The sequence below is a fragment of the Puntigrus tetrazona genome, unplaced genomic scaffold, assembly GCF_018831695.1.
Source record: "Puntigrus tetrazona isolate hp1 unplaced genomic scaffold, ASM1883169v1 S000000746, whole genome shotgun sequence".
Lineage (NCBI taxonomy): Eukaryota > Metazoa > Chordata > Actinopteri > Cypriniformes > Cyprinidae > Puntigrus > Puntigrus tetrazona.
In genome coordinates this window covers 1,530,001-1,542,500 of record NW_025048355.1, presented here as the reverse complement: position 1 = coordinate 1,542,500, position 12,500 = coordinate 1,530,001, and the positions used below count along the sequence as shown (strand labels likewise).

Sequence of the window (12,500 nt, the reverse complement as noted above, 5' to 3'; positions counted from 1 at the left end):
TATATATATATATTATACATACATATATATATATATATATAAAATCATAATCAAAATAATCATAAAATATGTGTATATATATAATAAATATATATATATATATATATATATATATATATATATATATATATATATATATATATATATATATATATATATATATATATATATATATATATATATATTTTTTAGCCATTTCTTTTTGAACACAAACATGAAAATATTTCACAGTAACTGAAGAACTTCTTCATTTCCGGCTAGCAGCATTTATTGATATGTTTTTATATTAGTGAAGGTCGTTTGGTAATTTCTATTGCATTATGAACTGATACAAGCGAGTAATTATTTTTGTAATAGTTTAGACATTAAAGATTAATACATGCGTGCATTATATATATATATATATATATATATATATATATATATATATATATATATTTGAAAAAGTGTGTTCTATACATTAAATATATATATATAAATGATCTAAAAATAGATTAAATTATTTTTAAAATACTAAGTGAATTTATATATGCACAAGACATTATTCAAACAAAACCTTTTTGTATGCAATTATGACAGCACTATTATATATATGTTATTAGATCATATAATTATCAGTATATATGCGTGTAATATATATATATATATATATATATATATATATATATATATGTGTAATATATATATAACATTTAAATGTTAAGTGCTATTGCATGCATATTTAAACTTTTTGTTATGCACGCTGAAGCTTGCTCAAAACAGAGCTCATTCCCTGATACACAGAGGGTTACCTCTCAGGTTAGGTCTGTCCGTCTGACCCCAGCGGTTCCCGCCGCTCTGTTCCCGCAGCTGCAGCCGGCAGATCAGGTCTCCAGCGCTCCCCTGACGGTCAGCTCGGCCTGGACTCGTAAGACCGTGGCTCACTCGCTCCTGTACAACTTCACCAGCGTGATGATCGACACGTGCAGAGCCGTCAACTACATGAGCAAACACAGAGCGGCGCGCCGGGCCGAAGACGCCAAGAGACCCGCAGAAGACAAGAACTAACCCACGCCGTTATTTATTGATTTCATTCAGGGAAGAATAACTTAATATTTATGAGCCTGTGCTGTTAACTTATTGAGTGTTGAGCGACGCTGATATTTATAAACGCGATATTTATATGCCGGTGTTTTCTATTTAATGTAAACTGGGATTTTTATCATGTGCGCGATGCTGAAAATCAGTGCCGATGCATGTATTTATGAACTCGTTTCATTTATTTGAAACCGATTGTTTACAATGATCATCATGTATTCAATAAAAAAACAAAAAAAAAACAAAAAGGAAACGAACACGTCTTGCGTGTTTCTCAGCGAGGAGGCGAAAGTCTTAAAACAGCGGAGAAGTATTTACATCCAGCGCAGAGTCCGGTCTTCATCCCCAGAGCAAGCTGAAAGAGAGAAGAGATGAGCGCAGGCCGGTCTTCGGCGGGGGTCTGAGATAAAGCAGGCGCGCGTCTCACCTGAGGACCGTGGGTTCAGGCATCCCCGGATCGGCTCCTCGCTTGAAGCCTGCGGCGCAAACAAATAAAAAACACTCAGAAACGTGAACTGGGTTGCAACAACATGCAACAACAAAAAAAACACGATGTGGCTAAGTTGGCGGTGATTGGCCGGCGCGTGATGACGTCATATAATTAAAAAAAAAAAAGACACCCGACGAAAAACTCGCCAAACTTCAAGGAAACAAGAGTGCATAAATGGTATAACATTTGATTAAAACAGTGCCTTTTTGATTCCCGGTCATTTATATGCACAATTTCTAGTATTTGTGCATGCTTTAAATTGCTATTTCAACGTTGCAATTCTTTTCTAAACGGACTTGTTACGCGGCGGCATTGATTCAACTTTATTTCCGCGCATCTCCATCGAACCACCCCCATAACATCTGTGCATCACGCCAGACTCCAGGACGGTTATAAGGTCCATCACCAATAAAGTAAACCTGGCATTTAGAGATGATTTTTAGTGGCTGTGCCCGGATCGGTAGCGCTGGCTGTCACGAAAACAATACCTTAAAAGAAAAACACACAGGTTTCTACAATCAGAAATCATTCCTAGCGTTTACCGGTGGGGTTTTTTCCTGCATAAAACGATAAAAAGTTTAAAAACCACATTTATTCAAAATATAGACCTTTCCTGGCAATATAAAGCACTTCTTGCCGAACGGCGGTGCGTTTTCTTAAAAGACATTTCTATTTTAAATGCTCTCGTTTAATTTTTTAAATCATTTTTTTAGTCAATTTTTTTAGTCGAGAATCCAGGAAAAAAACTAAAAAAAAAAAACAATTTAGTTTTAAAATGTAAAAATGCATTTCTACATAAATCACTGCATTTTATTATTACGTAATAAAATATTACATAATGAAATGATGCAATTAACAACGCGTAATTGTAAAAATATATAATTATAAAATTAGATTGAATGGCTATTTTACATATCTAAAATGCATAAATGATATAATAGCTACATTTAGAAAGGTAACATTTATTTTGAGTAAATCTGAAATATACATTCAGATGAGAGAAAAGCGTCTTCTCCCCCTTTGCTTCGGTGGTTTCTGTAATTCCCTTCATTCTCAGCAGTGTTCCTCATTACTGTAACTCATTTAAATCTACAAGAAACACTGCATTCAGACCTCAGGAGAAAACCTGTTCAGTGCTCATTAACAGCACGCAAAAAAACTCATTTTTAATTCACTTTTTGCGTTCTTGTCAGCTTTCGGCGAGACTCACTAAAAACACAAAACAGCCGTTATTTAATACAACGCTGAGATGTATATAATGCAGCTCAACGGCGACAAATAAGATGCTAAATCAATAAAAAGTACAGTATCTTTGAGCAAAGGCTGGCCCGGGTTTCACCGACTGGTCATGGGTTTCTCTGACGTCCACGTCTGTATTACACCAGCGTGTGAAAGCGCCGGGATCCGGGGCCCGGGGCCAGAAAGTCCTGCGTTGCAGCTCGATCTCGGGCGACCCTTCCTGTTTTCAGCCGATAGTGACGGACGGATCTCGAAGAACTCGCGCGTCACGCCTGATTCATCTCCACTTACTTCTTGAGCAACACGCTCAGAGTGAGCCGCGGCGGACGACACACACTCTTCTGCTTTTCACGTCCTGATATCACACACACACACTCACACACACTCACACACACTCACACACACTCACACACACACACACACACACACTCACACACACACACTCACACACACACACACACACACACACACACACACACACACACACACACACTCACACACACTCACACACACACACACACACACACTCACACACACACACTCACACACACTCACACACACACACACACACACACACACTCACTCACACACACTCACACACACACTCACACACACACTCACACACACACTCACACACACACACACACACACACACACACACACACACACACACACACACACACACACACTCACACACACACACACTCACACACACACACACACACACACACACACACACACACACACACACACACACACACACACACACACACACACACACACACACACACACTCACACACACACACACACACACACACACACACACACACACACACACACACACACACACACACACACACACACACACACACACACACACACACACTCACACACACACTCACACACACACACACACACACACACGCGCGCCGGGGCCGGATCACACAAACCACGCTTTGAGGGACCCTTAAAGCTTTTATTTAGCTCATTAAATGTGATACGTGGAGATGAAATACGGATTTTAGCTGAAACTATCATCCGGCTTATTTAATTTTAATTTGTAATAATCGTGTGTGTGTATATATATATATATATATATATATTTTATAGAATTAAAATATTATATTTTATATAGAATTGTATAATATTTATAACTAAATGTTACAAGATTTGAAAATTATATTTTATTTATCATGAATTTTTCAGATGTATAATGTAGTATGTTGATATATTCATGTTCATATTTATAATTATAATAATTATAATTCTTAGTTTCAATAGATGCTGTATTTGTATTACATTAAAAAAAAAAACAAAAAAACTATTCCATATAATCTATTCCATAATCTACTTATAACATTATTGATATACAATAATATTTATATGTTGTATATATGTACTACACACACACACATATATGCATCATTAATCATTTGACAGCACTAGTAAAAACTGGGAAGAAGTTATTTGGGAAAAATATACTAAAATAATATATATATATATAAAAAAAATAAAAAAATATATATATATATACACACACAACAATAAATTCATGATAAATAATTTGTTTTTATTAAAATGTGCAAATTCCGTAATATTTAGCTATTCTAAAATTCTATGAATGAATAATAATATAAAAATATATGTATAAATTATTACAAAATAAAATTGGACCATGATTCAACACTTATACAAGCCAGAGATCTCTCTTTTTCACACACACACACACACACACACACACACACACATATATTCTAAATATATTTACTTTATATAGTTGTATGTTACATATAACTTTTATTCATATTTATTATATTTCTATATACTATATTTGTATGGTAGCCCTGTATTATTAGTATATATTTATATTACATCATTTTAATTAATCACCTGTCTTTTAAAGAATCTGTTTTTATAACCGTTGCAGATCATAAATATGGATTTTTTTTTCTATATATTTACATAATTGAATGCACGCTCCTGATATTTCAGGCTGTATTTGTATTTTCCGTGCGGTGCTGCTTCAGACTCGTAACAGACACACTAAAAGCTACTGCTTCCTCTCGCATCTCGTTTCCCGTCAGGCAGGCAAATCTCTGGATCAGAGTCTAGAGCGCCCGAGGACGACCTCTGACCCCGTCCCGTCTAAACCACGTTAAATCAGACGAGAGCTTGAGCGACCAATTAAAAAACACGCACTGTTTATTTCTCGTAACTGACGCCAGAAAAGAGAGCGATAAACTCACAATCGTACAAAACCCCCACGGCTGACGTTCAGATCACGCAGTTCTGACTTCATTACGTTTTTCGTCTCACCATTGAAAGAGAAAAAGCCTTATTTGTCGTTCAGTGGCAGGAATGGGCTTCTATAGCGTCTTTAATTGCTATTAACTAATAATAATAATAAGCAAATATATTTATCTGCAATCCTGTATTATAAATTGCTATCAATACACACAAGTTTGCTATATGCCTGGTGCAAAAAAGGAAATTCAAACACAGAGCAGGAAGTAGAAATCACCTTCAGAGCGAACACTAAATCTGAGGATCAGCTGCTTAAAGGGACGGTTCACCCAAAAAATGTAAATCTCATTCTCTAGCGTTTCTGAACGCGTCGGAGTTTCTTTCTTGCGTTGAATGCAGAAAAAGACACCTGGAGAATGATAGCGGCCACAGAGTTATCACTGACCTCCACCGATGGCAAAGTCAATGGGTGCCATCAGCTGATTGGTTTCTTTCAGGTGAACTGTCTCTTTAAATCTTGGAAGGGGCTTAGATTTAAAGAGACAGCGCTGACGGACGCTTCCAAGACAGCATTTATGTGGAGGTTATAAAAAATGTAATAAAAAAAAGGTTTTATTATTGGGGGGAGGGTCGAACATTAACGGGTTTGATTCGGACCAACTTTCCTGTGTCAGAACCGCTTTAACGTGTAAGGTTTTTCCAGACGCCATCTTTAGAAAGGAAGCTGAATTTCTTCCAGGTCAAAGGGGTTGAATTATTTCGATCACCCTCAAATCGTGGAAAGCACATTATCTGTATGACACGCTCCCGTGAATTCTCACTAACACTGTAGAAAAAAAAGCAAGCATTTAACGTTTCATTGTTGATCTACACACGCCTACATTAAATCGACCACCGCGCTCTGGACAGATACATGTTTTTCTGCTCGCCTAAGCTGCACTTATTTGATCAAAAATACAGTCAAAAAATTGTTAAATATTATTGCAATGTAAAAAAAAAAATTCTACGTGAGCCCGTTTTAAAATGCAATTTATTCCTGCGATCAAAGCTGGATTTTAGCGTCGTTACTCCAGCGTCACGTGATCCTTCAGAGATCATACTAACAGCATTAAGACGGCGATGCTCGACGTGAAAGTGACGCGTGACTTTCATCCGGCTCTAAACGCGTCTCAGGAGCCTGAAGCGAGCTCGGATCGGCGACGGTGCGGAAGTGAGGTGTTTACTGACCCAGGTACAGGACGGTGGGGATGAAGCCCCAGCGGATGATGAACTGGCCGCACTGGAACACCTGCTGCAGCCGCTGCTTGCTCTCTTTGCTCAGTTTGGCCATGATTTCGCGCAGGTTCGAGCGTCTCTGGATCCGACGCGGAGCGGTGAAGGGCACGGAAGAGCGCAGGAAGCACGCGTATGCCGGAAAGCGCGCGGCGGGGATCCTGGGCGACAGTTTTACGACAGTCGCCGAAAACAAGCGCCACGCTGCCACCTAGCGGCCACTCCGATTAAATACATAATAAACACCATAACAGGACGAGAGAACAAGAGCGGGTACAATGTAGAAAAAAATAAACGTTTTATTTATGGAAAATGTATTATATTTATAAGCATGCAATTTGACAGTTTCCTTGATTGACTTGATTGACTAACGAAAGGCAAAAAAATAAATAAAAAATCAAACATATTTCTTAATACTACTTACTACTATTATATTTTATTTGGCTTTGTTGTTATTTCAAAATGTCATCAGTGTAAAATAGTGGCCATACAGGGGACACCAGGACTAAAGCAATTACGGTGTAGAAAATAAAAATAATTATTTTATCATTTTAGTTTGAAAAACGTGTCATTCATGCCAAATTAATTTATTTCAATTGCTTAACAGTGAAATATAAAAAGCAAAAGCCTGCACTATATATCTATATATATATATATATATATATATATATATATATATATATATATATATATATATATATATATGTTTTTTTTTCCTTTTATAATTCTAATAAATTTACATAAAGCAAAAAAATTATATATATAAATTTATATATATATATATATATATATATATATAAAAATTATTATTGAATTATGAAAGGCAAATACAGTATACAGAGAAAAAATTATTGCACTGTATATGAATTATGTAGGTGTTATGTTCAATTGTAAATCTTTTACTATGAATTTAGATTGAATCAACTCAGCTGGCCTGTATTACATAAGTGTTTAAAATTAGATTTTTGATTGAAATTGTCTGGAATTGAATTAAAATAATCTAGATTTAAAGGGTCCTACTAAAAGGACTTAACGTTTTCTTACAAAATAAAAACAAAATGAACAATTATTATATTTTACAAATTAGTTTATTTACCAATTCTCCACAAATAATTGATTAAAAGACTTTCTCATTTGAATATAAACGAATAAATCCATAAAACATTTAAAAGATCAGCAGTGTTTCGTGACAAAACATTCAACAATTAAACTTAAAATATATTTAGATACAAAAGTAGTTGTTTTTTTTTCTTACCGAATAAAAATCCAGAGTCAAATTGAAATAGAAATCTTTATTTTCAGACTGTAACCACGTTACTTCTTTTGGACAAAAGTCAAAAAAAAAAAAAAAAAAAAAAAAAAAAATGACTGTAGCACAATAATATTTACAATTCACAACAAAAATATTCACATTCTTCAAATAATCTGAGCACAGATACGAGCACGGTTATTAATGAGCCACTTCAAATTAAAAACACAAACCATTATGAGCAGAAAACGTCTTCAAAAATACCATCGTCTTAAAAAGAAGAAGAAGAAATAATCAATAAAATCAGATGAAGACCTCAAAAACCCCCCAAAAAAACCTCAATGCTATCATCAGCTTCGTTTTTAAAATCAAGAAATGATTTCTGGCTAATAATCACACTGTTTGAAGGGTCTCTGCATGACATCGGTGGGACGGCCGGTTAACTAATACCAGTTTAACCACCAATACTAACCCGCCCGCCCGCCTCAAAGAGTCTCTTACGGCCTCGCATACAGCAATTCATATCATAACCATATTGCTTTAGAAAAAGACAGCTATCAGTCAGATTACTTCAGGACTTTCCGGCTAATCGAGCAACTAAAACTCCGGAGACTGCGACGTAATGGCTTCGGCTCGGAGCCCAGTGCATGCTGGGACACGCAGAGAAGAGGAAGTGCAGATCGGAGGAATCGCTATTAAAAATACACAACATCGGACTTCACGTCGAGTAAAAACACTTCAAAAACACACGACTTTTGCGATCGCGGAAAAAAATGAAATAAAATGGGAACTTCCTGTAAGGTGCTGCGGTTTCCCGCCACAAGGGGGCGGCGGCGAGCGTCTCCGTTTAGGCTCAGAGGTCAGAGGTCACGCCCAAACCCACTTTAAATGTTTAGAAAACCTGCTCAGAGACTGCGTTTATATGATAAAAATACAGTAAAAACTAACGGTAAGTTAAACATCGCATGTATATGTATGCAATTCGATTATTTCCTTGAATTGCTTAAACATTAAAAGGCAAATATAATTAAAAAAATCCCAGTCAAATGTGTTTTAATTACACTATTAATTTAGTTAGCTTTGTTACTAATTAAAAAATGTAATGTTATAATGTAAATGAGTTAAATTAGTGAATAACCAGAGAAATGTTTTGTTTCGATTTAAATTTCAGCAAGATTTTCCCCTGAATTCCTGGAAACGGTGCCGGCTTCTGTTTGGATCTCAGTGCATGCTGGGATACGTCAAGACGACAAACTGCAGTTTGCATACGTAAAAATCAACTAATACAAAATTACACAACACCCGACGCCACGCGATTAAGACTCTCGCTTCGGATTTAAACAGCTCGGGTTCGTAATCGTAAAAAAGATTTTCGTAATACGTCCGCATCTGCATTAAAAATACACGAACACTTCGAAAATACACGACTCTGGTAACCGATCACTGACGAAAACCAGAGGAGGAGGGAAAAAAAAGACTTCCTGTAAGGTGCTGCAGTTTCCCGCCACAAGGGGGCAGCGGTGAGCGTCTGCGTTTAGGGTCACAGGTCAGAGGTCACGCGGACGCCCAAACCCAAACACACTTTGTAAATGTTTTAGAAACTCTTCTGCTCACAGAGGCTGCGCTTGTATGAAAAATACAGTAAAAAAAACAACTAAATTAAATATTGCATGTATATTTTAATAATTTCCTTAAATTGATTAATAACGAAAGGCAAATAAAATAAAAATCCCAGTCAAACAAATATTTTTAGTTACACTATTATTTTATTTTGCTTCGTTGTTGATTAAAAACGGCGCAATTAATACAAAATTAAATATTATTTGCTAGCGTGTGCATTTTCGACAGTTTGCCAAAGGGAAGTGTGTGACTTTTTCTGGTCAGATTTCCTCTTTGTTTGTAAGCATCCGAATTCCTGGAAACCGGCGCGACGGAGCCCAGTGCATGCTGGGATACGTAGAGAAGAGGAGCAGTTCACACAAAAACAAAAAAAAACGAGTAATAACACAACGAAAGTGTCCGAATGGGCGTTAAAAATACGCAACTTCACGTGAAACCGACTCCGATTTAAATCGGATTTTCCTCTCGGGTTCATAATCAAGCATCCGAAGTCCCAGCGATACGTAACCGTTCGCACGCGTCGACAAACATACAAAACGCTCATAGTGAGTCCGAAACGGCATTTAAAAATACACGAACACTTCAAAAATACACAACTTTCCACTGACGGGAAAAAATAAAACAGACTTCCTGTAAGGTGCTGCAGTTTTCCTCGCCACAAGGGGGCGGCGGCGAGCGTCTCCGTGTGGGGTCACAGGTCAGAGGTCACGTGGATGCTGATGGTGGGCGAGCGCTGCCGGTGCGGGTGGGCGGGGCTTAGGTGCTCCGGATAAGCCCCGCCCCCGTCGTCCGCCTCTGCGACGTGATTGGCCGTGGGGCTGGAGGCGAGGGCGCTGCTGACCTGCTCGAAGGAGCGCGAGAAGACGGCGCTAGCGGTGCGCGACAGACTCAGCGAGCCGCTCTTGGTCAGCGTCAGGCGTTTGAGCGACAGCAGCTCCAGGTTCTCGCTCATGGCGCGGACGGTGGCCTGTTTGCGCGACAGCTGCTCGGCGCCGCCCGCCGCGTCCTTGTCTTTGCTGGAGCGGGCCGTCAGCCGCCGCAGGCCCTTCCCGGCCGGTTTCCCGCCGCCGCTGCCGCTGATGACGATGGTCGGAGGGCTGCTCGGAGCGGCGCACGCCTGCGTACAGATGCCCTCGTCCACCTCGGCGATCTCCGTCAGCTCATCCGGGGAACCCAGATCCACTGCGTCTGGGAGGGAGAGAGCATTAAAAAAAAAAAGCTTTAAGAAAAACAACAACAAAAACTTCTGCTCATAGAGGCTGCGTTTATAAGATGAAAACTACTGTACTGTCGTGAAATAATTTTGTAATTCAAAATAGCTGTTTTCTATGTGAATATCTGGGACCACAAAAGCAGTCATCAGTGTTTATATATATATATGTGTGTGTGTGTGTGTGTGTGTGTGTGTGTGTGTGTGTGTACACGCATATATATATACACACACACACACGCATATATATATATACACAGACAATAAATCAGAAATGTTTTGCAAAAAGCAGATCAGCATATGAGAACGATTTCTGAAGGATGACGCTAAAAATAAAAAAGTGAAGGTTTGATCACCGAAATAAATTTAATTTTAACAGACATCCACATAGAAAACAGCTGTTTTACATTGTAATAATATTTCACAATATTACAGATTGCAGTGAATTTTTGACCAAATAAATGCAGCCTGGGGGAGCAGAAAAGTGTGTTAAAAAATTATTATTATTATTGTTATTAATTATAGGCTGAATCCCACAAATTAAATGTCCAAGTGATTTTTCACTACCAAAAAAATGTAATAATAATAAAAAAAAAAAAAAATAAAAAAAATAAATAAATAAATAAATAAATAAATAAATATATATAAATATAATATATATATATATATATATATATATATGGTATCAAATTTTCAATATTCAAGTATCAAAATAAAACAAAAAACAAATTTCTAGACAGTTATTTGTGAGATTCAACCTACTAAACCAGACATTTTAATTGCATTTATTTTAGTTTAGAAATTGGTTAATAAGCAGCAGATTTTAGAATCAGGGATGCTTCTTCTTCAACGCAATGTGATTTAAGAGCCTCGGATGAAAATACACAAACTCTACTGTAAGAGTGTTTTCAGGAGATGAAGGACAGTCTGAAAGCGGAGGAGGCTGGTGGGATGCTTGAAGGGAAAAGGAACAACCAGAAGCTCAAACTAAAGGAGGAACGCAGACCGACAGGAAGTCCAGGTCAGTGAGGGAGGGACGGCTCTGTCTGACGCATCACTTCCTGGCAGCCTGCGTCACCTAAAGGGAGGCGGTTCCCCCGGCAACCCAGCGGAGAAGCGGCGGGAGAAAGCAGCTCTGGCTGGATGAAGACACTCGGGAGCGGAAGAGAACAGAAGTGTGGAGTGAGGTGAGCGAGACAGGAAGTGAGTCCAGGGTCAGTCACGGAGAGATGAAGAGACGTTCAGGAGAAGCTCCATCCACATCGGTCACATGACCTCAATAAAACATCCTGATTCATCTCCCAGGACAAATAAAACCTAATCAGATCTTATTACCATGATTAGAATAATAACAATAGCTTTAAACAGTAGAATTATATCTAATTGTAACCTATAAATGTTATAAATTACAACATTAATAATAATAATAATAATAATAATAAATAATAATAATAATAATATAAATTAATAAAATAATAGATTTAAATAATTCTAATTGTTTAAGAATAGATGAGTATTTATTATTATTATTATTATTATTATTATTATTATTAATTGCTTTTATAATATATTCAATAAAATGACAATCTTAATTATAATATCATAATAAATACTTTATTATAATGTTAATTTTTTATATATATATATATATATATATATATATATATATATATATATATATATATATATATATATATATATATATATATATATATAAAATGGTAATATAATAACTATATAGTATAACACTACAATAAAAGCACAATATTTATATAGTCTATATACAGCGCTAATAATAATAACAATAATAAAAACAATAATTGAATTGAATGTTTGTACATTAAGATTTACACAAAAATGTATATTAAAATGTTTGTATATTTATATATTTTTTGTATATTAAAGACAAACTAAAATATGAAATATGCAATACAAGTAATTTTTTAAATACCTGCATATTGCTTATGTATATTTACATATTAAATGCAATGTGTATAAATTAGTGATGTCCAAAATAAAACGTTTGTTTACAGTATGTGTATTTATTACATATACATAAATACACACACAGCAGACATGTACATATTTAGATCTACTT

At 36.5% G+C, this 12,500-nt stretch overlaps 3 protein-coding genes across 6 annotated transcripts in view; 1 reads left to right on the top strand and 2 right to left on the bottom strand.

The window, feature by feature from the left end:
* The window catches only part of il6 (interleukin 6 (interferon, beta 2)), a 3,692-nt gene extending 2,523 nt beyond the window's left edge, over positions 1-1,169 (top strand). For 2 of the 4 annotated variants that reach the window (XM_043233147.1, XM_043233145.1), the window contains one exon: positions 850-1,169. In XM_043233147.1, coding sequence (XP_043089082.1) covers positions 850-1,047 — 198 coding nt within the window. In that variant the 3' untranslated portion in view covers positions 1,048-1,169. Of the gene's footprint in view, positions 1-798 lie in introns of all 4 variants that reach the window. The other 2 variants (XM_043233146.1, XM_043233144.1) reach the window with 1 other exon arrangement.
* A 71-nt stretch (positions 1,170-1,240) lies between these two features.
* On the bottom strand, positions 1,241-6,480 carry tomm7 (translocase of outer mitochondrial membrane 7 homolog (yeast)). The gene is made up of 3 exons (XM_043233149.1): positions 6,279-6,480; positions 1,505-1,553; positions 1,241-1,432 (listed from the first exon to the last, which is right to left on the bottom strand). Exons 1-3 carry the CDS (start codon positions 6,379-6,381, stop codon positions 1,417-1,419), a joined length of 168 nt encoding a protein of 55 aa, XP_043089084.1. The 5' UTR covers positions 6,382-6,480; the 3' UTR covers positions 1,241-1,416.
* A 1,178-nt stretch (positions 6,481-7,658) lies between these two features.
* Positions 7,659-12,500, bottom strand: part of fam126a (family with sequence similarity 126 member A) — a 35,112-nt gene continuing 30,270 nt past the window's right edge. The window contains 1 exon segment of the mRNA XM_043233042.1: positions 7,659-10,380. Within this exon segment, the coding sequence (XP_043088977.1) occupies positions 9,884-10,380 (497 nt within the window). The 3' untranslated portion in view covers positions 7,659-9,883.